General features: G+C 36.6%; 2 protein-coding genes across 2 annotated transcripts in view; one reads left to right on the top strand and one right to left on the bottom strand.

The window, feature by feature from the left end:
- Positions 1-27616, top strand: part of col4a6 (collagen, type IV, alpha 6) — a 542265-nt gene that overhangs the window by 413490 nt on the left and 101159 nt on the right. Inside the window, exons 33-37 of the mRNA XM_028815433.2 lie at positions 7608-7673; positions 7778-7885; positions 13631-13741; positions 20195-20266; positions 24153-24272. Coding sequence (XP_028671266.1) covers positions 7608-7673; positions 7778-7885; positions 13631-13741; positions 20195-20266; positions 24153-24272 — 477 coding nt within the window. The remainder of the gene's footprint in view (positions 1-7607; positions 7674-7777; positions 7886-13630; positions 13742-20194; positions 20267-24152; positions 24273-27616) is intronic.
- The window catches only part of LOC127529743 (craniofacial development protein 2-like), a 928907-nt gene that overhangs the window by 335471 nt on the left and 565820 nt on the right, over positions 1-27616 (bottom strand). The window lies entirely within an intron of this gene.

The following is a 27616-nucleotide window of genomic DNA, read 5'->3' on the forward strand; positions in this document are numbered from 1 at the left end:
GGGCTACGACTCGCCTTTTCATGGCGACTTTGATATCTGACAACTTCTTTTTTATTTTGGGCACTGTGCAACTTTGTGAACTTGAGCTTTCGAGTTTCTCTGACACTCTGTCTCTCGATCAACTTCCTTTTGTTGATTATACCACTGTTTAAACCAACAAATAGTAAGTTTTTCTTTGCCTCCACTTGGTATTCGCTGAAATTCTTCTATTTTCCCCCATGCTTTTGCCATTGTCTTTTCACAGAAGGCTGAGCTTAAGGGCTATTTATATTGATTTGCATATTCAAAGAGGCGTAATTCTGGAAAGAGTTGGGGCGGGACAGCAGGCACGTGCGCATGCATTACTTTTCACGCTGACCGGGATTTATGTAGCAGAAGAACGTGGAAGCTGGCGAATGCACAGATTTATGCATCTGGATTTTTTTGTGTATACGAACATTTCCGCTTTTGTCCGTACGCCATGTTATAGTGTGAGTTCTACGCACGGCGTTAAACATGAGGCCCCAGGTCATGTCACTTGTAGAAATTCTCAGATGATTCTTCACTTATGGGATGTTTTGATAAGGGGGATTAATTCATTGGAGTAAGGTGAAGAACTTTGTTTCTTTGTGTAGAAAGAATTGTCTGCAGCTTAACGTCAGCAAAGCCAAGGTGTTGGTTATTGAATTTTGCCACATCAAAAAGCCTCTATGTGTGGTCACTGTTCAGGGAGTGGAGGTAGAAATGGTGCACTCCTACAAGTACTTGGGGTCCACATCAATAACAGGTTGGATTGGTCTTGTAATACAGAAATACTATTTAGAAAAAGGCAAGACAGGCTGTTTTTCCTTAGTGTGTGTCCCTGTGTTTCTTTAACGTGGATAATGACATCATCTACAACTCTGTGGTGGCCAGTGTGATTTTCTATGCTGTGGTGTGCTGAGCTTGCAACATTACTTCAAGAGATGTCCACTTAATCAGCAAGCTAATTGAAAGGTCAGATTCAGTTATGGGATGCACTCTGGACCACCTGAAGGTAATAGCAAAAGAGAGAATATAAACAAAACTGAGTGCCATCATAAACAATGCTGCACATCCTCTCTCTGGCAGGCTAACACGGAGTACTTTTAGCCAACAAATTATTCAGCAGATGTGTGTCAAGAATCACTACTAGGACTCCTTACACCAACAGCAGTATGCCTGCACAATGTCTCACTGTGACTTACAAGTCAAACATTTTCTTTCATTTTGAATTTACAAGTACTTTGTTACATAAGTACACTTTTCAGGAGTTTGAACTTTAATTGAGGAAATTTAATTTATGGCTGCTTTTACTTCACTACATTTTTAGGTCAAATGGAATACCTTTTAGTTCATTATATTTTCCAGCAAGAGTTTGGTACTTGTTACAAAGACCATGCTATAAATTCATAAAAGAGACCTATCAGGTGTGTTATCAGCTTAGGTTTTAGTGTGGGTTATATTTACATTAGATTATAGAGACATGCTGCAATATTTTTGTATTTTGCATGTGTTTTGTCCGTCAGTTCCACAATCTGTGTTTTTATAATCTAAGTGCTAGTCTTTCATCATTTATAAAATTGACAGATTTTTCCCCAGTGCCCTAAATATTAATTTTGTCTCTGATACAGTTCCACTTCATTCTTAAACCCGACATCCCTGCTTTGCTGTTGTTTTATATTAAATCCATTAAGTATTCAACATGGCTAACAAAAGCTATTTTCTTTTCTCATTATTTTAATCAGAAATAACAGCCATAGTTCTGATTTTCCCTTTATTATTCTAGCAGCTTTAAAATTGAGACTTTAAAGGGCATTTGCAGTTTCAGGAAAGCTAACTCATTGGAGGTTGCTGACAGAAACAAAGGCAAAATGAAAAATACATACTAACATTAAATATGTTAGTTTTACTATATCTGAAAATAGGGGGGAAAAAACCACATGTACTTTAATCCTGAATGTAATTCTTTGACCAATCTAAATTTTGTTTTGTATTTTTTTTTTACTTAGTAGCTGAATTTTTAAGTTGCTGGTAGTGAAAATGTTTGCCAAATAAAAATATAAAGAGGAGGCAGCATTTCAAAATCATTACAAGGCAACATTTGTCCATTTAATTACTCAGTTCATGTCATTCAAACATACTGTGCCTCGACTTATAGAAAACATAGACGATCACTGGCTTTACGTCTTTTGCACCCAGGGATCAGAAAGACACACAGCAGGTTTAGAGGACTAGAGTGTTTAGAGGACTGGCAAGTTTAATGTATTTAAGTAGTTTATGAGTGATTTTGTAGCCTTGCAAAGCTTCATGTGGAGCTGGGAAAAAATGTGAAAGACAGCCGCACAGCAAATTTTCAGGAAATAATTCAGTGAAGAAGGTCACAGATATGCTGCGATTGATGTATTTTTGGGGCCCCCTACACAACGGAGCCCTTGGCTACTACCCCAGTTAGTCCTTGCTATAATCTGTCCCTGGTAGTAGTCATTTACTTTACTCTTTGTGTCTCTGAGGCATTAAAATTGATGTGCACTTATAGTATTTTATGTAGGTGGGGCTCCAAAAAATCATCTAGTTCTGGGGCCCCCACTCTCCTTAATCCAACCCTGTTTGTGCACACAAGATATTGTGACCCGGCTGAAAAATACTTGCTGAAAAACTGGACAACACAGACTTGAAGTTTCAGCAAGATCTTGTGACATGCACATGTGTCCCCGTTATACAAGCAGAGATAACTATTCTTGTTGTTACCAGAACACTGCCTTGCCAACCAGAATCTAGTCTAGAGCTGCAATGACCAAGGAAAGTACAGGTGACTTATTAAGTGAATATTTTAGTTTAGTGTACGAGAGTGAACTTTGATCAACAATATATTTTGTCTTTGGAAATTATTGGAGAATTACTGCTCATCTGTTACTCTTTTATTCCACTGAACTGCAGAGTATGTGACTTATATTCTCTCTGAGCTGTCCTTATTATTAATTCTGTACACAATTCAGAAGAAAGCATTTAAATGTATCAGTATTGACTCATAATTGGAGCATTCTTCTGGAGGACACTGACTCTCAGATTTGTATTTGTCATTTTATTGTTATATGGAAGTTGAATTGTTGTAGTATAATATTAATGCAAGCTGGATATATGTATGGCAAAATGTTAATCCTTAAAATTTTCATTGTCTATTAGAGGGCATATTATGTCCTGAGCTTAGTTATAGGTAATTCTATAGTTTACATAAGCGCTGAAGGGGGTAATTTTCTGCCAATAAATATTGTTGTTTTATATTTCCAGAAAAACATTGTGCACCCATGTTTTTCAGTATACAGTACATTTATATTCTCATTTATAAATTGCATTTAAGCCTCAGCTGCAGTGGGCTGGCGCCCTGCCCGGGGTTTTTTCTTGACTTGCGCCCTGTGTTGGCTGGGATTGGCTCCAGCAGACCCCCGTGACCCTGTAGGTTAGGATGTAGCAGGTTGGATAATGGATGGATGGATGGATTTAAGCCTCAGATGACAGCTATTTTGTTTTGTGTTTGATTATTGAAGCATACTTAATGTGGTAGTTGGCTTCACTACTTTTTTATTAGTGTTTTTTCTCTTTATTTCATTGCTTGGTTCTGTCTTGGTTCATTTTTGTTGCTGTCTTTTGGTTTTTCATGTAGCTTTGCTGGATTGAGGATCATGTGGCCAAAGCTCAGCTGGCCAAAAATCAAGCAACCCCATTTTAGAGAATCCTGAAATTAAATTGAGAGCATGAATGCTAGATGTGTAATAACAGACCTCACTTGTACTCTTTAGTACTCAAGATAGTGTGTAATCACTCATTCAGACACTTTTTAAAACATTTTTCTGGTTAGTCTTTTTTGATAAATCTGAAACACCAAATGGCACAGTTAGTGCTTATTGAACACCTTATGGACAAATATGATCATCGTGATTTTTTTTAAGTTTCCTTTTCAAAGCAAGTCTCCTTTTATGTCTGTATTTATATATTCTGCAACTGGAGAATCAGCAAAAAAATGTAATATTACCAGTGAGAAAGAACAAAATACCTAGGGCTGCTTTTGGATTTGGTATAAGTGTAGCAGTCAGTGTAGATCTGCCTTAAAATTAAACAGTCAAAATAAGCCACCAAGAAAAATCTGTCATAATGCCAATGAAGTAGCACGTTTTGTGTGATTTACTTTATGCTTTTCCATATAGCAAAGTTTGTTTTTCACCAGGCCCACATTCACCCATGTTTCATTAAAGCAAATTCAATAAAAAAGGCAATTTAGACTAATTTATTTATTAATTATGTTCACCTAATCTCCCTAAAATGATATCAGGTCAAAAATTAAATGTCTCTCAAGTCACAGTGTCTACTGTTTGTTCTCTGAAAAAGAATGTTCTAACATTTGTATGGAAGTTAACAAGTTTCCATGTGTGTCCATGTGTTCTTGTTAAAGAACACGTTTTAAAATAATACCCAGCATGCACTAGTCATTAGCCTAGTCATTTTTTTATGGACGTTTCCTAGTACTATGTCTTTTTTATAATATGGAGACAAAAACTGCACATATTATTCCCATGAGGCATCACTAGGCTATAAAACCTAACATCGATATTGGCCTTCTTAACTGCTTCTGTACACTGTCTGAATATAAAAAGTCCATCCATCCATCCATTTTCCAACCCGCTGAATCCAAACAGGGTCACGGGGGTCTGCTGGAGCCAATCCCAGCCAACACAGGGCACAAGGCAGGGTGCCAACCCACCGCAGGACACACACAAACACACCCACACACCAAGCACACAGTAGGGCCAATTTAGAATCGCCAATCCACCTAACCTGCATGTCTTTGGATTGTGGGAGGAAACCGGAGCGCCCAGAGGAAACCCACACAGACACAGGGAGAACATGCAAACTCCACGCAGGGAGGACCCGGGAATCGAACCCAGGTCCCCAGGTCTCCCAACTGCGAGGCAGCAGCGCTACCCACTGCGCCACCGTGCCGCCCGAATATAAAAAGTGAACTATCTAATTCTATTTTTTCTCATAAAGTGTACATTCAAGTTTTGTGTATTCAAATCTAACATTTTTATTTCCAATATGCTTTACATTTATTTATATAATACTACATTCATCATAAATCTTCCCAAATCTAAAATCTGTCTGATATCCATCCATGCCTGAGTTAGCTGATTCTGTAGTTGTTCTTGTTTCCGGTTGGGCAAACGCTGGCATGTTCTTATTTTTGTTGTGTTTGTTGTCAAGTCCCACACATCAGGGAGGAAATACATTGGACTAAGCCTTGCATGGTGTCACTCCAAAATACATCTGTGACCTCCTTCACACCCCTATGTGTCACCAAGAGAATTGAGGTCACCTGGACAACTACTCCTTGTAGTTCCAAGATCTCAGCTGAAGTCGATGGGAGACAGAGCTTTCCCAGTTGTTCCAGGCTTTGGAATGACTTGCCTTTTCACATCAGGTCTTCATCCTCTATTGTGGTTTTTAAAAGTCATCTTAAGGACCTACTTGTTTTCTTCCGCATTTCACTGTGTATAATGGGATTGTGGTGGATGTTATAATTGGTTATTTTATTAACCTGCTTCTGCATGATTGTTTGCATTGTGTTTATTTTAATGCTTCTTTGTACAGCACTTTGCCGCAACCTCTTTTGTTTTAAATGTGCTTTTATATAAAAAATAATCTAATCTAATAGCATCTGCCTCTAGCTCTATCACCTGTCGAAGATAGGTAAAAGAATACATTAAAAAATATTTGATTGCTTGCCCCATGTATAACTTTAATGTTTATATCCTTGTGTGTCTTTCCTGGCACTCCCACTTCAGTATGTTCCTGTTAAACCTGCGTCTCAGACTCTGTCATTTCAAGGCACCTTGCCCATTTCCTGTCCACTTTTATGATTCACGTCTCTGCAATTAACTCTCAATGCACCTTCCACACCTTTCTCCTCCTTATGTGTGTTGACCTTTCTTCCCTGGCCAAACTGACTAGTCAGATTGATCTGAGGGACTGGTAACACACACACACACACTGTGGCATTTTCTATATATTAGATTTGACCTAGTTTTGCATGTTCTGCAAACTTAGTCAGTTTGTTATTCATAGTCTTGCCAAGATCTTTTATGTATATTAATAAGAGCAGTGGCCTCAGCACTTACCCATGAGGGATACCATTTTAAACATTGCCCTGATTCTGGAAAGGTTCACTGCACCATTAACCATTGCTTCCTGTGTTTAAGCTACATTTGCACGTATCTACACACAGTGCCTTGAATCCTACATTATTTATATTTTTCACAGTCATCCCATGTGGGACCTTATTCAAAACCTTCTGAAAACCAAAATAAATGATATCATGTACATGTCTCAGATCATATGCCTTTGTTGCATTTTATTAGTATCCTAGCATCATGAAATACAATCTTATCCATATAAATCCATGTTGACTGTTCTAATAAAATACTATTTCTTGACAAGTGATGCTCAGTCTTTAATAATTGCTTCCATTAACCTATCCATGATGCATGTTAAGTTTACTGGGGTATAGATACTTGCATTGGCTCAATCACCTTTTAATGTAATGGTACAACATTTGCTACTGCCCACTTATGTGTTAATATAAAGCAGGGGTGTCCAGCCCTGGTCCTGGTGGGCCGCAGTGGCTGCTGGTTTTCATTCTAACCATCTTCTTAATTAGTGAGCCGTTTTTTTGCTGCTAATTAACTTGTTTTGCCTTAGTTTTAATTAACTTGACTCAGACCCCTCAGTTGTTTCTTTTTTCCTTAATGAGCAGCCAAACAATCATGAGACACAAAACGAGCCACCACATGACCAGCAAATTTGAAAATAAAGAAAGGTGAAGGTCTCAGTCATGTCGGTCTGCTCAGTTCAGCAAAACATCTTGACAACGGTCTTAGAAAAAACAGAAAATCAACAGTCTGCTGTGGCAGAGCGAGAACGGCAACAAGTCATGGTATTCAATAACGGCTTTAATTAACAGCAAGAATTGGCTTCTCATTAAGAAACTGGATGGAGTGAAATTGGCTGAAGTTTGACATTCCAATTTATCTGGTCATATGTTGGGTTGTTTCACAACTCAATTCTTTCATTTCTTCATTAAATGGCAGCCAATCAATTTAGAAGACTGAATCCTTAAACAGGGCTATTTAAATGAAGGGAAAAGGAGTTAATTAGCAGTGAAAACTGCTTACTGATTAGGAAAAGGGTTAGAATAAAAGCCTGTGGCCCACCAGGACTGGAGTTGGACACCCCTGATATAAAGGTTCATCAGTGTTACTTTCAGCCAACAAATGTCCTTTGCTTTTTCTATTTACCAATTACAAAAATGAACCACAAAATGAAACTATTGCATATTTCATGTGCAAAACAAAGAATTTATTCTGTAAACCAAAAATTATTCAGATTAAAACTGACTTCCAAAGATGCTAACATTGGGAAGCATTAAAACTATTCTGAAGGTTAAAAACTTACAACAAAAGTAAATGCTAAATGTTAGCATATGAAATGTTAGCCCCTTTAAATAATGTTCTGCTATATTTATTTTTTTCCATAATAATTATGGCCGTTTTGTTTAGGTGAGCCAGGTGATTCAACTGGCATTACAGGAGCTACAGGATGTCCTGGAGAACCTGGTTTGCCAGGTTAGTGGATACATTTCTGGATCATCACAAGCTTTATTTCATTTAAATTTAGAAATATTGTATTTTGCTTTTTTATTTTTTTTACTTTGCTTACTCTTTTTCAGGTTTGAGAGGGAATAATGGACAACCAGGAGATCCTGGAGTCGAAGGAATTAGAGGAACCTCTGGCTTCAAAGGCAACAGAGGAGACCCAGGGCTACCTGGATATATAGGTAGAGCATGCTCTTTAGTAAAATATTTAGACAGGCCTTTTATGTTTTAAAATAGCCCAATTAATTTATACTTTTTCTTTTAAATACAGTATATTAAAAGATGGTAATAATTCTCCTAACAACATTTTATAACTAACTAGGTAAACAATAATTAATATATACCATGATGGTGAAAAAATAACTTTGACTTGAAAAATGTCAATTTTATCCTTTAACCTTTGACTTAAAAATTGGCCCTTAAATATCAGTATGGGTGTTGTTGTGTACGTGAACGTAGATTGAGTCCTTTCCAGGTTTGGTAGCGCTCCCACTAAACCCACATTGATATAAAGTTTAATAAGGATGACTGGAAGAATGTTAATCTTTTCTCAGACATTAACCAACTAGAGGAGCAAACATGAGTATAAATGAATGTTCCAAGCAGTATAAAACTCTATCATTGTCATCCAAAAAGAGTGTTGATACACTTTCTTGACTCTCTTTAACTTTGAACTTACTAATATAAAGTCTTTATAACTGTTGTGATGTGAGATTTTACATATAACTTGATAAATGTTTTGTATGTCTTTTATTTCTAATTTGGGCAAAGCAATGTAACTTAGTGTTTACAACCCCAACCCAAACCCCCAACCCCTTAGGAATGGGTCTGTTTGAATTTTACGACAGGATTTGGGGGATGTGTGTTTTAAACCAGTTTGGCAAGTGTTTCTTTGCTAAAGTCATTTCTACCCCCGCAAATGGGCTAAGGTGTACTTTAACATATGGTTTGGTGGCAGGTGTTAAGATGTTCTATTTCCCCCATTGGTCTGAAGTATGGCTGTTTGGAATTGGCTTGGTTCAGAAGCCTTTAAGTACTACGATGCCCTATTGGCTGTAGGGGTTGGACAGAACATCTATAAATGTATGCGTTTAACCTCAGTATCTCTCTCTTACTAACCAACATCTGAAAGAAGCATCTCTCATACTAACCAACATCTGAAAGAAGCATCTCTCTTGCTAACCTGTGATGATGAAGAGAACAGCTCAGCAGCCATTTTGAACAGACATGTGGCTGAAAGCTGAGCACCAATGATGCCTTAACTGGAGACATTTAAGTAACTAGAAGACTGTGTGCCGCCTGAACTATATATCACCATTTAATCAGGTTGTATGGTTGCCAATATTCAAATATACTTTGCATTTTGTTATTATTTATGAATATTATCAATAATACATTGTTTAAACTGTAACTTAACTTCTGCTTGTCTTTTTACTACATCTAATTGCCTGAGGTTATAGATATAGAAATGAAGGTGGGGATAAGTTATATACAATAATATCTTATAAACAGTGGTAAGTCTGTGAGATTAGGCATTCTAAGGCTACATATTAATAATACAATAGGGGAAAGCAGAGCAATATATATATTACTCTACCAAGACAAAACAATAACTTATTAAATATAAAAATAAAATAATTAATATTCCTATTTTCTTACCTACTTAACTTGTTCAAAGATATGGAGAAAAATAACATTTTAATTATTTAATAATGCTAGCAAAAATAATATTCAAAATAAGTAAACAAAGCAATCATATATTTTCTTGTTTATTATGTACTGTATACTTTATTTATATCATATTTGGAAACAAGCAGACCTCCAGTCCTCCAAAGATCAAGGTTCCATCCTAAGTAGTTTGGGAGTACCAGCAGGTTGCTGTGCTACATGTGCCTGATACATACATATAACTTAATTGGCTTCTAATATTTGCCTCACACTCAGCAGATATCACTGCTCTTTTTTTTTGTTCTGCCATGTCAGCTTCTCGATCAGTTTGCTTATGTAGTTTGTGATAAGAAAGATGTGTATCCTGATAACTTCACAGAGGTTGCAGGTAGACAGTTTTTTGCTTCACCAACATGCATAATATTGTGGAAGAAATCTGCGAGGATGAATAGTTCAGTCAATTAGATTTTTATTCAGTCACAGATGAGTACATGGATTCTATGTTGCAAGGCAGAAGAGCAAAGTTCAATTTTTTGATTGGCTTTTTATAATTTGTCTTTTCTTCCCCTTCCCCTTATTATAAAAAAAAAAAATAATACCGTTTACTTAAGCATTTTATTTTATTATGCTAATAGGCCATCTGTTCTTATTTTTTTTTTACTTGTCAGATAGATCCTAAAGAAGGAAAGGTCATCTTTCCTGTGTCAATTAGACACCTTCCTAAAGAAACTGGAAATTATCCAAGGCCAACTTACTGCACCCTGTCTTATGACAGGCACCTGTATGAATAACCTGCCATTATAGCAAAATTTATTTGTCGGCTATTAACCTGCAAGCAGTTAATTTTTCTTTCACAACATCATAACCTTTTGATTAAAACCAAGATTAAGGATCTAACCCTAGTGGTTCGCAAGTAATTGCATGACAAATGGACACCACCCTTAGCATTTTATGTCATAGAAGGTAATTATTTCTGTCAGTTTATTCAAAATAACAAAGAGCTTTACAGAATGTAATGCCAATAGTTCAAACTCATATAAAACATCTGAAAGAACAGTATATGGCAATGAAAGCATAATATACAGTAGAAGCACAATACAGTTTATCAGCATGTAATAATAATATTTGACTAAATAGAAAGTTATGTAAAATACATCAGGGAAAGAAACATACAGGGGTGGGCAAAAGTAGGTTTACGGTTGTTCATATGGAAAAAGACATGTTGGTTATGATTATTACAATAGCTTTATTAACTTAATAGCTTTATTAATTTTATTAACTAGAAAGAAAGCCATAATGGTGCAATACACTTAGGTACAATCTCGTAAGTGTTATTACCAGCCATCATTACCTAGAAGATAATAATAATAATAATAATAATAATAATAATAATGCATTTTATTTATAGGGGCACTTTACATTAGCAGTAAATCTCAAAGTGCAACATAAAAAGTTTAAACAAAGGCAAAGCAAGATAAAAACAGAGTGTTCTGCCCCACATCTTGTTAGTTGAGACTGTTATTTGTTGAACTGTGCTCCCTCTTCATCTTGTCATTTATTAACACACCAGTCAGTCATGTCCCACACTCACAGTGGTGCTATAAAAGTCAATGAAACTCACGTAAAGCATGTAAATCCCATAATAAACATTTGAATACAATACACCCCATGTGTCTCCCATAAGCACCCCTTTATCTCTTGTTTCGGTCATGTCCAGAACGTATCTTTAGGGTATATAAACCCCTGGGTCTGGTTAGTTGTGGTACGCAGCAATTTGAACCTCTGTCTACACGTTTCTCTTTGTCTTGATCCAACTGTGGAAATCACTCACCTTGTAAGTGTCTTTTATTGTACACCTGTATATACCTGTATGTTTCTTTTGTATATATTTCAGTTTACAACGAGGTACATCCAGTAAAAGTCTTCAAGAAAGCTTACCCCTTGTTGTTTTGATGTGGATCTGCGGCTGCGTTGCACGGACAGCGCGGAATGAGGCAGAAAACAGAGATAAAACAACAATAATTATAGCATTCTTGTTAATAAGCTTTCCTAAATAGAAAAGTCTTTAGCTGTTTTTTAAAACAGCCCACAATCTGCTGTGTTCTCGGGCTCTCTGGTAGGGCATTCCAGAGCCATGGAGCAGCAGCTGCAAAGGTTCGGTCTCCCATTGTATGAAGTTTGGTCACAGGGGGGCAACGGCGGTAGGTATTTGTAAAATGGAGGTTTCTTGTAGTGGATTTTAGTATAAGGAGTTCTTAAGATAAATCGTAAGTAAGGATACAAAATAATAACAATAATAATAAGAAGACAAATAAGAAGACAAATAATACAAATAAATAATACTATAATAAATAAATAATAATACAAGAATAAACTGTGTTTTGTGTTCTTACAACTATAAATCTACTTTTGCCCACCCCTACATATATTTTATATTTATAAAAAAAAATTTATAACATAAATTGTTCTCACCTCAGAGATGGAATAATAATTGTCTCAAACATACAAATGAAACTGCCTCTTTCTGAGCAATATTCAGATAGCCGGCTTGTGCCCTTTTTATTTCCCCTATTCAACTAAGTATCCTGGAGTCAACCATAAAATATCTTGTGGCTTCTTTTTACTTTATATGTGGAATCCTTACTGACATCAAAGAAGGTATAGAGATGTTGTATGCACTAATTAGTTTCAACCTGTGTCATCCAAGTAATAAGCCAGATACAATATTTGACAGTCTTACAGGTTAAAGAAAAGTCGGTAAATTCAACAAACTGATTAAGAAGGCTGGCTCCGTCCTGGGAGGCAGTCAGTAAATTCTGGAGACACTAGTTAAGGGAAGAACACTTAATAAAGTAGTGGTCCTCATAAACACTTCCCTTTTTCATGCCATTCTGGTTAACCAGTGGGAAATCTACAGCAACAGACCACTTGAAGCATGCTACTGCAGAGAATCTGTATGAGGTCATTACTGTTAGCAGTCATTGCATTCTCCATATAATGAGTTTCCTTACTAATAGAGGGGTGTTCTTACTCTCTTACTCTTGAGTTCTTTTCGCATCTTAAATTGACCTGCATGTTTTCCCTCACAATGTTCCTGTTTCTGTAAGTGCTGCTACAATTGTTTGCAGTTTACTTTGGAATTATTAAAGTTTCTAATAATATAAATCATTTTAGACTATATTTAAACATGATACACAAGTACTACAAGACATTGATAAGAACATAATTAGTTGCATTATGATGGTCATTTTTTGCCTACTAACTCATATAGTAGAAATACTTCTCTATAAATATTTTAAACAAGTGAAACATGTCATTCATTGAATCATTTTAAATATTTTAATAGGCCTGTTAGTTTGGAGTTTCATTTCCACTTTCAGGCAGCATTGTGGCGCAGTGGTAGCGCTGCTGCCTTGCATTTAGGAGACCTGGGTTTGCTTCCCATGTCCTCCCTGAGTGGAGTTTGCATGTTCTCCCTGTGTCTCTGTGGGTTTCTTCCAAGTGCTCTGGTTTCCTCCCACAGTGCAAAGACATGCAGGTTAGGTGCATTGGCGATCCTAAATTGTCCCTAGTGTGTGCTTGGTGTGTGGATATGTGTACCCTGCGGTGGGCTGGCGCCCTGCCCAGGGTTTGTTTCCTGCCTTGCTCTCTGTGTTGGCTGGGATTGGCTCAAGCAGACCCCCGTGACCCTGTAGTTAGGATATAGTGGGTTGGATAATGGATGGATGGATGGATTTCCACTCTCTGGGAGGGTTGTGTCTATTTTTTTCAAAACCATTCATCCAATCATTTCTGCTCCCCAGTTTTACCTTTACATTTCTGTTTTTTGTCCCAGTGCCTATATTTCAGCAAGACATACAGTAGTTTACATAACATGCATGTCCTTAGGATGTTAGAGGCAACCAAAACCCACATAAACATTGGAGGAATTTAAAAAACATGACATAGATAATAAAAAAGGTAATGAAATCCAGCATCTGGAGTTGTAAACAACAGTAATAATGATTATGCCACTTTGCTATTGAAAAGTATTTGTCGTGAATTTAAATGAGCAGCTCTTGTATCAATGTAAAAGTGTTATTATGCTATTTATGATATTCACTAGAATTATTAATTAGCAAAATTTTTGTGGACATTTTATAAAGAGATGCCTTTGAATAACAATTTGTGCAAATTACATTCTGAATCATGTGGTATTACATAATATTGAAGTGTTCTAGTTCTATGGTAAGTTCATCATCAATATTTTTTTTTCATAGGAGGTGCACCAGGGCTTCCAGGAACAACAGGACGTCCAGGTTTACAAGGACCCAGGGGACCTCCAGGAGGTCCTGGAATTCCTGGAACACTTGGAATCTTTGGAGAAAAAGGTAAGATTTTTTAACTTCTTCCAAAATGTGAAAAAATAAACTTCTAAAATTAAAACTAGCAATATTCTTTTCAGCTGTTGTTCAGTTTAAATAGAGTAAAAATCATTATCTTAAAATATTTTCTAAAAGAGTTATAAAAACTACCCTTGTTCAGGGATTGTACTGTACTTCTAAAATATGGCACCAGGTAGGCTTGTCATCAAATAACATTCAGTGAATTACAGTCCCTCCTCAGCATATTGCTGCTCAGTCAGTCTGCACCCAATAACCAGCTGAGGAAAAAGACCATCATTATGCCTCATACCATGACATACACTGTCTTGGTGGTATATCATTCATATTGAATTTTTCACATTGTTTGTTTGTGTAAGTTCAATGGTCTTTATTTCTTAGGGTCAAGTAGGACTCTTACCTGATGGTGGCCCAGCATCACTCTACTAGGATATTGGTTGCTAAACTCTGTTACCATCTGAGGTGCCATCAGCAATGATTACTAATCAATTGTTATACTGGACACAATGAATGGAATTGCAGCTCTAGAAGTCCTTTGCCTATAATTTAAAATGCTACTCTGTGATCCAAGGAGGATACCATGTGTTTTTTAGGTGACAAAAGTGTTCATTGATTGTCCATGATCTGATGCAGCTGTGGCATTTCATTGGGCCTCCTGGACTCAGTTTCAACTACTGTCACATGGCATAAATTACACATTTGTAGACTAACTTAGAGGATTTAGTAAAGGTCTATCCACCGTTACATTTATGCTTTCATGCTGATGTTTTAGCAAAAAATACTCAAGTACTCTGAGTATGTTATTTAGTATGATTTCTTTTACAGTTCAAATCCAAAATAATACTTTCTTCACTTTTATTTTTATTTAATTTCATTTTTTCATTAAAAATACATAGTTTATATTAAACAATTACATGCATTAATTTAATTGATTCCAGTTTTAACATTTGCTATTTTTTTTACTTTTTGAAAACTTTTTTTTTTTAACTTTTTAAAAAGTCGTTCATAAATATTTGTAGTGCTTTACAAACTCAACTCTACAAAACTAACCTTTTATTATTGTGAACAAAGAGGGAGGAGGGAAACGTCTAAAATCTATTGTACTGTATAAACCCAGGTCTTAGACTACATTCACACTACAACATTTTCATTTCAAAACAACATTTTTAAACAAAGTGATCTAAGTCCACACTAGCTTTTTCACTTTGTTTATAAAAGTATCTCTGCAACTAAGAGTGACAAATGATCTGCTTCTGGCAGCTGATTTGGGGAAGTGCTCAGTTCTAATTGTATTAGATTTGAGCACCGCGTTTGACATGTTTGATCATGACATTTCTGATTAACAGGCTGGAGCGCTGGGTTTGTATTCGGAGACCTGCTCTTAAGCGGATTATCTCAAAGTCAGGACGTTTTCTGTACATATCGGTAGTTCAACATCTCCTATTGCTTCTGTTACCTGTAGGGTACCGCAGTTTTCTGTTTTAGGTCCGGTTTTCTTCTCTTTATATATGTTACCGTTATGATCTATACTAAACAAGTATAGCATCCTGTATCATTGTTACACTGATGATACCCAAATTTAGCTTTTTAACTGCTTAGACAATATAAAACACTGGATGGCACTTTACTTTACTCAGTTAAAAGAGTCAAAAACTGAAATCATTCTCTTTGGTCAACCTTCTGTTACATGAAACATTGCTAGCACATTGCGTCCACTTTCCCAGTACTTAAAGCCATGTGCTAAATATCTCAGGGTGATCTTGGATTCAGTTTTTAAATTTGATAAACAGATCAATGCTGTGGTAAAGAGTAGTTTTTTCTATATCAATAAAGAGCAATAAAGTGAAGCCGTTTTTGTCATTTAATGACCAACAAAATCTCATTCATTCTTATGTCATGTCTCGTTTGGATTATTGTAATGTATGTCAGGGTATCCCGTACAACACCGTCTCGCCTGAAAATGGTGCAGAATGCAGCTGCTAGAGTTTTGACCAGCAGATAAAAAACAGATCACATTTTCTCCAGTGCTGGCTTCTCTTCAATGGTTCCCTGTTAGCTACATGGTGAATTTTAAGATTTTAGTGTTTGGTTTTAAAGCCCTACAAGGGTCAGCTACACCGTATTTAGCAGATCTTCTTGTTCCATACTCATCAGTCAGACAGCTGAGGTCTTCAGATCAGCTATTACTTACTGTCCCACGCACACGGTTAAAACTGAGGGGAGATCGTGCCTTTGCGGTGGCTGGAACGGTTAGCCTCTCGTAATAAGGTCAGCTCCCACACTTCATAGTTTTAAGTTTCTGCTAAAAAAGAACTTTTATTCACTTACTTTTTAGCTCATGAATATGAGTATTTAAAGATTTCTGTTCATATTGTTTGTACTGTGTTCATCTTAAGTATGTATTTTATTTTACATAATTTTATATAAGCTATTTATGTTTGTGTATTGGTATAAGTGTGTCCATTTATGTATAATTTTTTCTTTTTTGTTTTGCTTTTCTTATCTGGCTTTTATTTCTTACTGTTGCCTTTTATTCTATGTAAAACAAAGGGTCTGAAATAAGTTCCCCTTATAGCTATTAATTTTAGTTAAAACATAGTAGTTTGTTAAAATTATATAAATTAGTAAGAACTTGGAAAGGAACTGATAAATTGTGTAATGGAAATACAAATGGTACATGATGGGCAAGAAGATTGGGGGCTTGCCATGACTGTTCATGTATATAAAGGACTGAAAGATCATGAGTTTAAGCCTCTGAAGCGTCCCACCTGTTGATGGCGTTGTCCATTTTTAAACTTATCCTTTGTTTATATCAGTTAGGGCAGCTGCACCTTGTGTTTTTAATTAGCTTAATTACCATTTAGGACAGGTTGATAACATTAGTTCTTTACAATAATAATCTGTAGATACTGTTGTTCAATTAATTCAGTCTAATGTATGCTTACATAATTGCTTTCCCTACCATTTGTCTCCTGAGAGGTATGTTTTTTTTGTACTCTATTAGTTAACTTTTCTAAAGCAGCAGGAAAAGGACACTGCTGTGTGAGCTGTTTGTGTGTGTGCACTCTGCCTGGCATTTGACTCACTTGCATTGCACATCCAAGCAGCTGTCAGTCAAGTAAAAAAGGAAAATATACAAAATATGTTCAAGCAACCGCTCTCAAGGTAAAATGGAAACAATAAACTAATTCCTGGTTAAATTTGCAAAGAACGGTTCTCTGTTTTAAGAGTTTACAAATTCTCCAACACTTTTAATAAGAAATTTTGAAATTTGAAAGCTTTGTACACCACAATCTACATGAGACACACTTAGGTCCATAAGTATTTGGACAGTGATACAATTTTCATATTTTTGGCTTTGTGTGCCCCCACGATGAATTTGAAATGAAGCAATCAACGTTATTTAAGTGTAGACTTATAATTTTAATTCAATGGGTTTAATAAAAACATTGTATGGTTAATCATGAATAAAATTATCATTTTCAATACTTGGTTGAAGGTCCTTTCCAGTCAATAACTGCCTGAAGTCTGGAACCTATAAACCTCTCCAAATGCTGGGTTTCCACCCTACTGTTGCTTTAATGCAGATGTCTTCCGGTGCTGCCTGTTTGCTGGATATTCTACTTTCAGTTTTATCTTCAGGAAGTGAAATGCATGCCCAGTTGGGTTGAAGTCAATTGATTGATTTGGCCATTGAAAAATATTCCACTTCTTTTCCTTGAAAAGCACTTGATTTGCTTTCACAGTATGTTTTGGTTCATTGTCCATTTAAAGTGCCATCCTATCAGTTTTGCAGCATTTGTCTGAATCTGAGTAGACAGTATAGCCCTGTACATTTCAGAAACCACCCTGCTACTCCTGTCAGCAGTTATATTATCAATAAACACTAGTAACCTACTTCCATTGGCAGTCACACATGCACATGCCATAACACTGCCTCTATCATGTTTCACAGATTATGTAGTATGCTACACATCATGGGCATTCCTTCTCTTCTCCATACTATTGATCTTCATTTCATTTGTCCAAAAAAACTGTTCCAAAACTGGACTTTTTTTTTTTTAATATTTTCTGGTAAAGTCTAATCTGTCCTTCCTATGCTGGAGCCTTGCAAGAGGTTTACACCTTGTGTTAAACCCTCTGTATTTACTTTCATGAACTCTTCTCTTGATCATAGACTTTGGAAATGATAGGCCTACCTCTTAGAGAGCATTCTTGGTTTGGTTAAATGTTGTGAAAGGGATTATACTTCGCAGTCCACTCCCACCCTCTGGAAATGACCCTCTATCTGCCGCAGCCAGGTGTTATGTGGGCATCCCCTTGGCCTGGTCCAGCTACTCGAGTCCTCAACAATGAGGATCCTGTGAGCTGGACTACCCACGAGGAATCGCGCCACATGGGCATAGTACCACAACTGACGCTCCCTCACAATGCAGGTAATGTGCCTCATTTGGGACTTTATGAACAACCCGCTCATCTGACACAAAGTCAAGCCAGCGGTACCCTAGGATTCTCCAAAGAGACACAGTACCAAAGGGGTCCAGACTTCATCTCAGGTCACTGGATAGCGTCCATGTCTTGCATATAGCAAGTCAGGAAGCACCAGGACTCTAAAGACCTTTTGCATAGATATCGGGAGCATCACACACTCCTTTGCAGTGACCTCATAAACCCCCATGCTCTCCCAATCTGTCTACTGACTTCAATGGAAGAGTCACCAGACTCCAGAGACACCAGTCTTGACAAGGTCGACACTCTTTCCACAGACAGACACACTGCTGATGCCTGTGCCTAAGAGGTCATTAAAGGCGTGGATCTCGGTTTTATCCAGGACACTCACAAGCCCAGACACTCAGACTACTTGCCACCATTGACTCCTTGAAGATCACAGCATTGTCATAAAATTCAAGATCAATGAATCTTTCTTTGTCAACAGATGCCCCACAGCCACTGAATCAAACCTTAAGAGCAACGCACGAGCATAAGGCTCTCAAAGCAGCCAAGAATACAGACAATGAGTCATATCAGTGCAAGTGCATTGGAATCTGTTACTTACAATCAGAGAAGGGACAGGTAATAAGCATGAACAAATCAGAGCATGATTAGAAACTGAGTCTTCAATACTCTGTTTTTATCCACCCACACTGGAACACTGAGCCACTGCTTTCAATATTTTCTGCTTTCTGGAGAAGATTTTCAGAAGTCTCTGTTTTCAGGGATTAAAAATACCAGGGTACAGTGGATGTAAGGAAAAAACATAGACTAATGTCTTTCTTTTTTAAACAGAACATAGTAGTGTGAATGTAGCCTTACAGATATTTAATCATAACAAGGAATGATTGCACCATTAAACAAACTCATCAACAATAGGTCCATGACTGTCCTTATCTTGTAACAGACACACAATGAGAGAGTAATCTGCAGACTTTAAAATGTGTCTGTCCTTATGTGAACTTCTGCAGTCAATGATAATCAAAATAAACATAGAGGAAACAGACAGCAATTTTGAGATGATCTTGAATACTTATTCATTGTATTCTTTTAGTTAAAAAGTTCATAATCTAGACCATCAAGAAAGAATCTAAATAAAATTGATCAATCAGTTTCTCATTTAAAATCTGAAGCTGTACGGTATTAATGCAGCATGGGTTTTTGACCCTTCTAAGTGTTTATAAAGCAGATTCAGAAGTATAGCTGTGACATCCTCCACTCCGCTCTTTGCTCTATATGCAAATTGTAGAAGTAGAGATAGGCGAGAGTTTAGTTTAGCATCTATCTTTTAGTCAGCTTCTCAAACCTTAAATAGAATTCATTATATTTTACAGTCAATTGGTAGTCGATTATAACACCTTCCAATTCCCCATGATTTTACAGTAGTTTTTAATTTGAATGCCAGTTATCATTTTCATACTATTTCTCAATGAACCCAAGTTGTCAGTTCTCGGTTCATTGCCAATCCTGTTCTTATGTTTCATCTTTACATGCCTGATGACCCGTTTCACATCCTTCTGTAATTCATTCTCATCAGTTACAGTATTATATAGCAATTGACTATTTAATCTGTTTAGCATGTGGGTTCTATGATCATCATTTTGTTTCCCATTGCAATTAACATAAATTAAGTAAGTAAGTACTTCTAAGTTATAGAACATTTTTTAATTGGACTAGCAGTTTCTTACTTTGGAATTCTGTTGTTTTTATTTTCTTCTATCTTGTTCACCCAGTTCTCTGTCCTCATCTTCAAGAACTCTCTTACTGTAAAAAGTTGCAGGATATGTTTTATTGGGTTAACGGTTTCTTATCTTGTATTTTTTTTCCTTTTTTTTCTCATATCTTGCACACCTTGTTTTCAATTCTTACTTGTCTTAACTTGTCTCTAAACACAATGATAATTAACTTTTATTGTCCAAGAATTTGTAATGGAGACTTCACCCTTTTCAGGTTTTCCAGGGCCTCCAGGTTTAAATGGTCTTAATGGTTTGCCAGGAGCAAGAGGACCACCTGGAACACAAGGTAAGAATTTCAGTTGTGAGGTTAACTGTGTTGTGGTTTGCACATGCAAAGCCTAAACCTTTAATTTGTTTTTAGAATTTGTCTAGGTCATTACACTGACTTGTTACTGTAGACTGTTTTACTGTTATGTTTTTAAATATTTTTATCTGGATTACCCAAGGTGTAGCTATCCATACTGTAGTTCTGTATTTACAGTATGTTACTGAAGTGTATTGAACCACAGTATTTGACACTTTTGTTAAAGTATACTATGCAAAAATCCAAATAAGGACAAAAATGTAACATCATTCTTTAACAGTAGAATCTCTGAAGCCTATGAAAAAACTTGTAATCCCGGCCCACCTTAAATTCCTTCGCACCTCTCCATTAGTGTCTTTTGTTTTGTAAATGTGTTGATCATGACAAGCAGCAGGTAGCCTGTTATACCATCCTCCATCTTGACAGAGCTCAACTCAGGAAAAAAGCCAAGGCTCCTTATCTGCGTGTGAGTTGCCTGGAGTTGTATAGGGTACATAATATAGTATATCCTTATTTGGAATACATGCATGTTACGTGTCTACAAAGATCTAGGTAAGTGTAAGATGACTTGAAATGTGAGGCAAGAAATGCTGAACACATACCTAAAGCAGAAACTTTTTCCATGTTATACTAATAATGACGTGAAGTGTATAACGTGTGAAGACTTTAGTCCAAATATCAAATAAACACATACACTTTTATTCAAGAAAATAACTAAAGTAAAAAAAAAATCATTCAATTTACATTTCGCTGTCAATGAGTTAAAAACCCAAGCTCAAATGTCAATCGAGATAAAGTTGATATGCATTATTGGATGGTGCAGAGGTAAGAACTGCTGCCTTACAACCAGAAAATTCTAGGTTTGAGTCTGGGCGCTCCGCATTTTGAGTAGTGAGCTACTATTATTATTACTACAATATAATAAAAAATACATTTGATTTGAGTCTGTAACACCTGGTGTAAATTTTGGCTACTTGTAAAAGTTAGCGCTTTTTTGTTATTCAGTTTTATTCTGTCAGTGACTTTCACATAGTAAAACTTGCCTCTCACTTTCTGAGTTGATGCTGTTTATCTCCATTCTTTTCACAAGAGCAGCGATGGCCAGTTGATGCTGTGGCTGATACCTGCTCAGGACTATTTGTTGTACCAGCAATCAAAGATACAATGTCCCATGACCGCTGTCAGACTATCATGTGGCATCTGCGCTTTGACAACAAAGACACCTGTGCAGAACGTGTGAAAAACATCAGGTTTGCTTCAAATTCGGACATCTAGTAACGTTTTGTTGAGAGCTGTATTTTGAGTTACAACCCAGGGCAAAGACTTTCTGAGTCTGTGGCCATAAAGCTTTTGGAGCCGTTTCTGGACAAAGGCAGAACCATAACAACAGACAGCTTCTTCACTGCGCTTTTTCTGGCTAATAGACTGCTGCACATCAACACAACTCTGCTTGGCACCATAAGTAAAATGGAACTTCCACCTGCAGCTGTAGTCTCTTTAGTGCGCGAGCAATTTGCCATGCTAGTGTTTAGATCTGGCAGTGTTATGCTGATGGTGGATGATACCTGCTCTTGTTGAGTTTTAATTCTTTCCTTAGTGTATTACCTTTCCTACAGTTTTAGTTTGGCTTTTTGTTACTTTGTTAATAGTTCTATTGGTCATTATATTACAACAATTTAGCTTCATAGAGCTTAATAGACAGGGTAGGTTCCTGTGTGATATGTTGCATGTAGTTTGATAGTTTCTCCTTACAGTTAGGCATAGTGTTAGTGCTGATAGTGTACTGATATTTGATAGTGTACTCTATTAGTCAGTGACTATTCTCTATCAAAAAAAAGAAACAAAATGAGCAGCAAAATAAATTATTTTATTTCCGTGTTTACTGTAATTTGCTAAGATAAGGCAGCTAAAGATTAATATAAGATGTAAATTTACAGTTTTGCTGTAATGTGCTGATTTGCATCAAAACGCCACAACTATTATCTCCCATCACCCAACTTTGCCTTGTCAGAGTTTTGGTCTTTTGGGACTTTTTGTGTGTAATAGCAACAACCAGGGGCAGAGTGGGACTGTTTTTTATCCCTGATGTGACATGATACAGACCAGCCCACCCCAAGGTTAGGTGGGCATTATTCCTAGAGAGAGGTTGGGAGCATGCACTGATACAGTGAATTGCCGCACCCACCACACGACAAACCAGCTCAGGATTCCAAATTAGCACCCGAGAGCAGCCGTGTAATGGGTGACACCTCAGCACTTCAACTAGTTCAAATGGAATGGAACAGTGTGGGTGTTTTTTTAGAGTAACTGGAGTGCCAATCCTGTCACCAACCCCCGAGTTTTCCCTACAAGTTGAAGGACTTGCTTAAAGGGTTGGATGCAGGGTAACATCATATCCAGGATGACGCAATTGCAGGTTAAGGGCCTTGCTCAAAGGCCCAACGGAGTGGAATCATTTCTGGCATTTACAAAATTCGAAACGGCAACCTTTTGATTGCTGGTGCAGATTCCTGTTATTTCTAGGCCATCATGTTATTTGCCAACAAAATTAAATAGACATACAACTCCTAAATCAGAGGTCTCTTTCTTTTTTCAATGTACTTATGAAAATGTTGAAGGAACAAGTTGCCATGGTCGAGAATGTTATCTTGTGGAGTATAAGCAGCTTAAGCTTTGTATTCTCAATAGTTAAGGACACACTTTCCAATCACTCTGTCTTGGGGATTGTTGATGGTGAGAGTAGAAAAGCAGATCAAGATCTTTGCATGGTGGATGTGTAAAATACAACCTACTCTTATATCCTGCAATTTAACTAACATCCTCCCTCCCACAGGGCCAGCCTAATTTTTTATAGCAAAGGAATTAAATAATTAATAGGGCTACTACTATCTAGTGTGCTGCTATGTACCATGGCTAATGATAATCTGCAGTGCAGAACACATTATGCCTGTATAACTATAACATGTTATTGCATATCTTTTTCTCACGTGTTCTGAATAAAGCTGAAATTTCTGTATGTTTTCGCATTCTTCCTCCTCTAGTGCATGTTTTTTTAGTTTGCTTAATTCTTGCTTTCTCAGTACCAACTTTTTTTTTCTTTCACTTTTGGTGTCCATTTTAAAATGGTTAAATGCAGTGAATAACTTAAGATAATGGAGGGTTGGTTTCAGTTTCACTTGCAATGTGTTGTACCATTTGGAGAGGGGTTGATTTCTTTTCGTCTAGAATGAATACCTGCATTTAAAGTGGTTTATACCACTAGGAGAGTAGACATTTATTTATGAGAATTTGAAAGGGTGTGCACAGCAGCTTCACTGACCCAGAAACATCATTGCACCACCAGGAAATGTCTTAGTATTCCTGATGGCCACTCTGCCCCTGGCAGGAAATCTTCTGAATTGTACTTCCTTTGTTCAGATTTTGCATAATGTAATTACTTTAGCACATTGAACTAGGCCTTTAATACATCCATCCATCCATCCATCCATTATCCAACCCGCTGAATCCGAACACAGGGTCACGGGGGTCTGCTGGAGCCAATCCCAGCCAACACAGGGCACAAGGCAGGAAACAATCCCGGGCAGGGTGCCAACGCACCGTATGACACCTTTAATACATGATAATAGCAAAAAGAAATTTTCATGCTTTTTATGAAAGTAGTTTTTCCCAAGTGCAGATAAAGCTGTGATTGGATAAATAGCTAGCTTTGTAATTATTTCAATGCTGGAAGCTTTAGAAGTGACCATAATTCATATTCTGCACATATTTGTTTTTTCCTGCTTTCCTTGAAGCTTAATTAGAAGAACATACTAAGAATACAAGCTGCATTATAAAGGAGGAAAAAAAACTTGTTTTTTTTCTTAACTAGGTTTAAGTGAGTCGGGTTTATTTGGTCTTGTTGGAACTCCTGGTTGGAAGGGTGAGCCAGGAACACCTGGGAAAGGGACACCTGGAAGTCTTGGAGAAAAAGGTGCTCAAGGGGACAGAGGTAAGAAGTATTCACACTTCACATTTCAGCTATATCTATTTCAAGAGAGCATGTCAATAATTAATTTCAATCTTGAAAGACAAAAATAGTTATGTATAATGTAGTTCTAAGCATCATGAATGATCAGAACAAAGTAAATTGTCTTGGACCAAAATCAGTCAGGCGTGGTGAAGTTATTTACTATATGGCCATTCAGATACCTCATTATCATTGACTTTAGAAGAGTCAAACTTGACATGACAATGCAGTATGAAAACAAATTATTTACAAAATATATTTTTTATTTTCCTGAAATGCAGTACATATTAGTAATTTGAACCTTTATTGCAATTTTGATTAATTTCAAACAAAATTGAATTTTATTTTTATGTACTTTTAGTACTTTTAATTTGTTAAAAGAAAATGTAAGTCAAAAAGCATTTTAATTCTGTTCTACATCATAACTAAAACAATCTACTATGATTGCACAATGAACATAAATTTTTCATTACATGCTTAATATTAGGTGTATTCTATAATTTAAGTGACTCACACTTTTATATAACAGGTATCATCATATGCTAATTGTTTTACTTAAAAATTAACTACTTTCAAGTTGCTGTTTTATTTTGCCTGCTGAACACCCCCTGATTAGAGCCCAGCATTAGACAGTCAGCAAACCTGTATTTCACTCGCACTTCAGAGAGAATATAAGATATTTAGTAACCTCAATGATTCTTGGAAGTTAATTTTTCAAGTAAAGAAAACCTACATTATTTTAATGCCTTGTCGTGGAAACAATTTTCATTATAAAGGAATTATTGTGCAATAGTGTGTACAGTTTTCAGCAATACAACAAAATGTATTCCTTTAGTACATTTTCATACAAAAGTTGTAGGTCAAAGTACTTTTCAAAAAAAAAATTGAAAAATTATAATCACAAAAGCTAAAGAAAAAAGTAACATTAAAAAATTTCGGAGATAGATAGATAGATACTTTATTAATCCCAAGGGGAAATTCACATTAATATACTTTTTCAGTAATATATTTCAGCTTATACAGTAAGCTTTGGTCAGATTGATAGGGAGTAGAAGAAAATAAAAACTCCAGCTGACATGACAACTGGAGAAAATAAATCTAAAGAAACAGCCATACCACATGCACTTCAGAAGAGGTCATCCAACTGAATGCGTGTTTGAGCCTGTGCACTGCTTGGATGGGAGACCATGTAGGACAAGCTTGGATTGCCGGTGGAAGAGGTGTTAGTGAGGTGAACAGGGGGTGTTTGCCCCATTTGCCTGAATGTGGATCCCAATGCCTCAGTGCAGTGTTGGAGACACTGTGTTGTGAAAACGTCTGCATCTATGGATAAGATGTAAAGTCCTGATGAGATGTAAGGTCCTGACTCTCTGTGGACATAAAATATCTCTGGACATTCTTTGTAAAGAGCAGGGTGTATCCTGATATCCCTGCTAAATTACCCTCCATAGCCTAGTCATTCTGGCCCTCTAATCATTCTCTGTATCTAAATGGCTATCTCTCTAACCACTTCAACTAATGTGTTGGTGAGTGAGCTGGCTCAAAAATGGCTGCTGTCGCATCATCCAGTTAGATGCTACACATTAGTGGAGGTTGAAGTGGCTCCCCACTCACATGAAAAAAACTGAGTTTTGAGGAAATCAGTGTCTAAATGTAGGGTTATTATTTATTATTTTTAAGGTGAAATGACTGCCCTGCTCCTCTGGTCATTCATTATTCTCTTCACATGCCTCTAAGAATAAGGATAAACATAGAATGTCTATGACGTAGTTTGCATATTTATTGCTAGAAATCTAGAAAGCGAGAAAAAATGAGTCACATATCTTAAAATAGCTTTTTATTCCTGAGCTTTCAACACCTACCAGGTGTCGTTATCATCAGTGGAAAATGATTAGACATACAGGAATCAAAGGCAATATATAGCAAATGAGGATGTGGTTTGTAAAAGGGGTGTATTAGTAAGGTATGGTTTGGAGAGTGTTTATCTTAAAATCTTTTTTCATTATTTGGATGTTCTTCTTTTTAGGAATATGCAGGGTTCATGTCCAAATGTCTGCTAATGGTGTTTTCATTTGATAGCCACAATTCAGCCAGCTTTCTGGCACTCTCAGTATTTACCCTGAATCTTACTTGTACAGTGTCCCAGTTAAACATGTGTCCTTCCTTCTGTCAGCTTCCTTCTATAAGCATTGCAATGTTCTTTTTTACATATTGCAAGTGTTTTAGACGTTTGTCCCATGTATACATCCAGGCATGCACTACATGGTACACTGTAAAATGTGTTTCGTGTCTCTGCTGCAGATTTCTTGGTTTTAGCATTAGAAATAACTGTCCGCAGAGTGTTTCTTGGTTTATTGATATATTTCTTAGTTATAGATATATTTGTTTATCTGTCTCTTTGTTTATTTATTTAAAGGGCTTCTGTAAAAAGCCAAATTCCCTGCTGCAGACAAATGAAGTTGTTTTTATCTATCTAAAAGAAAAGGACACCTTACCAGTTATTTAATGCTTCACTCTAGGAATCTTGAGTAAACCAGAGTTTGAAGACCTAAGATTGCATTTAGGGTTAAATGGGGACAGGCATTCAGTAATGTAAGGATGCACAAGACTGTTCATAGCATTAGTGACTATTAAGAGAATTTTGAAATCAGTCCTAAATGACACAGGCAGCCAATGCAGTGATACTAATATTCATAAAAAGATATTTGCTGCTGCATTGTGATCTGGTTGCAACTGATGTATCCCCTTTCTTGCCATCCCTGAAAGACATTACAGTAATCCAGTCAGCTTAAAACAAAATCATTTATTAATTTTTAAGCAACTTTCACAGTTTTCTTACATGAAAAAGCAGTCTTTATGTAATGACTTAACATTTAATTCTGAGTCTATAATGACAGCTAGATATCTCAATTCTGGCTTAATTTGCAGGGTAAGATGATAAAGTTTTTTTACTTTCTTGCTACAATAAATAATTTGAATTTATATTTTTTCTTTATTTGAGAAAATTACTTCTTTTCTATTTTTGTAATGCTAGCAGTACACAGAATCATGGTGCAATTGACATACTCTATATAACTGAGTTTCATCTGCATAGTGTGGGGAACAGCCCGGACACAGACAGGTAGACGTCATAGTTTCACCCAACACACGTTTGTTTACAATATGTACAACACAATAGTGCACACAACCCAGTGCCGAAGCACCAATCACCCCTTTAAGTCCTGGCCACAACACAATGCCTTTCACAGTTTCTGGTCCGCCTCCACTCCTCTCCACCAAGCTTCGTCCTCTTCCACCCAACTCTTGCCCCTGACTGGAGGGAGGCG

The sequence above is a fragment of the Erpetoichthys calabaricus genome, chromosome 12 (genome assembly GCF_900747795.2).
Source record: "Erpetoichthys calabaricus chromosome 12, fErpCal1.3, whole genome shotgun sequence".
NCBI lineage: Eukaryota > Metazoa > Chordata > Cladistia > Polypteriformes > Polypteridae > Erpetoichthys > Erpetoichthys calabaricus.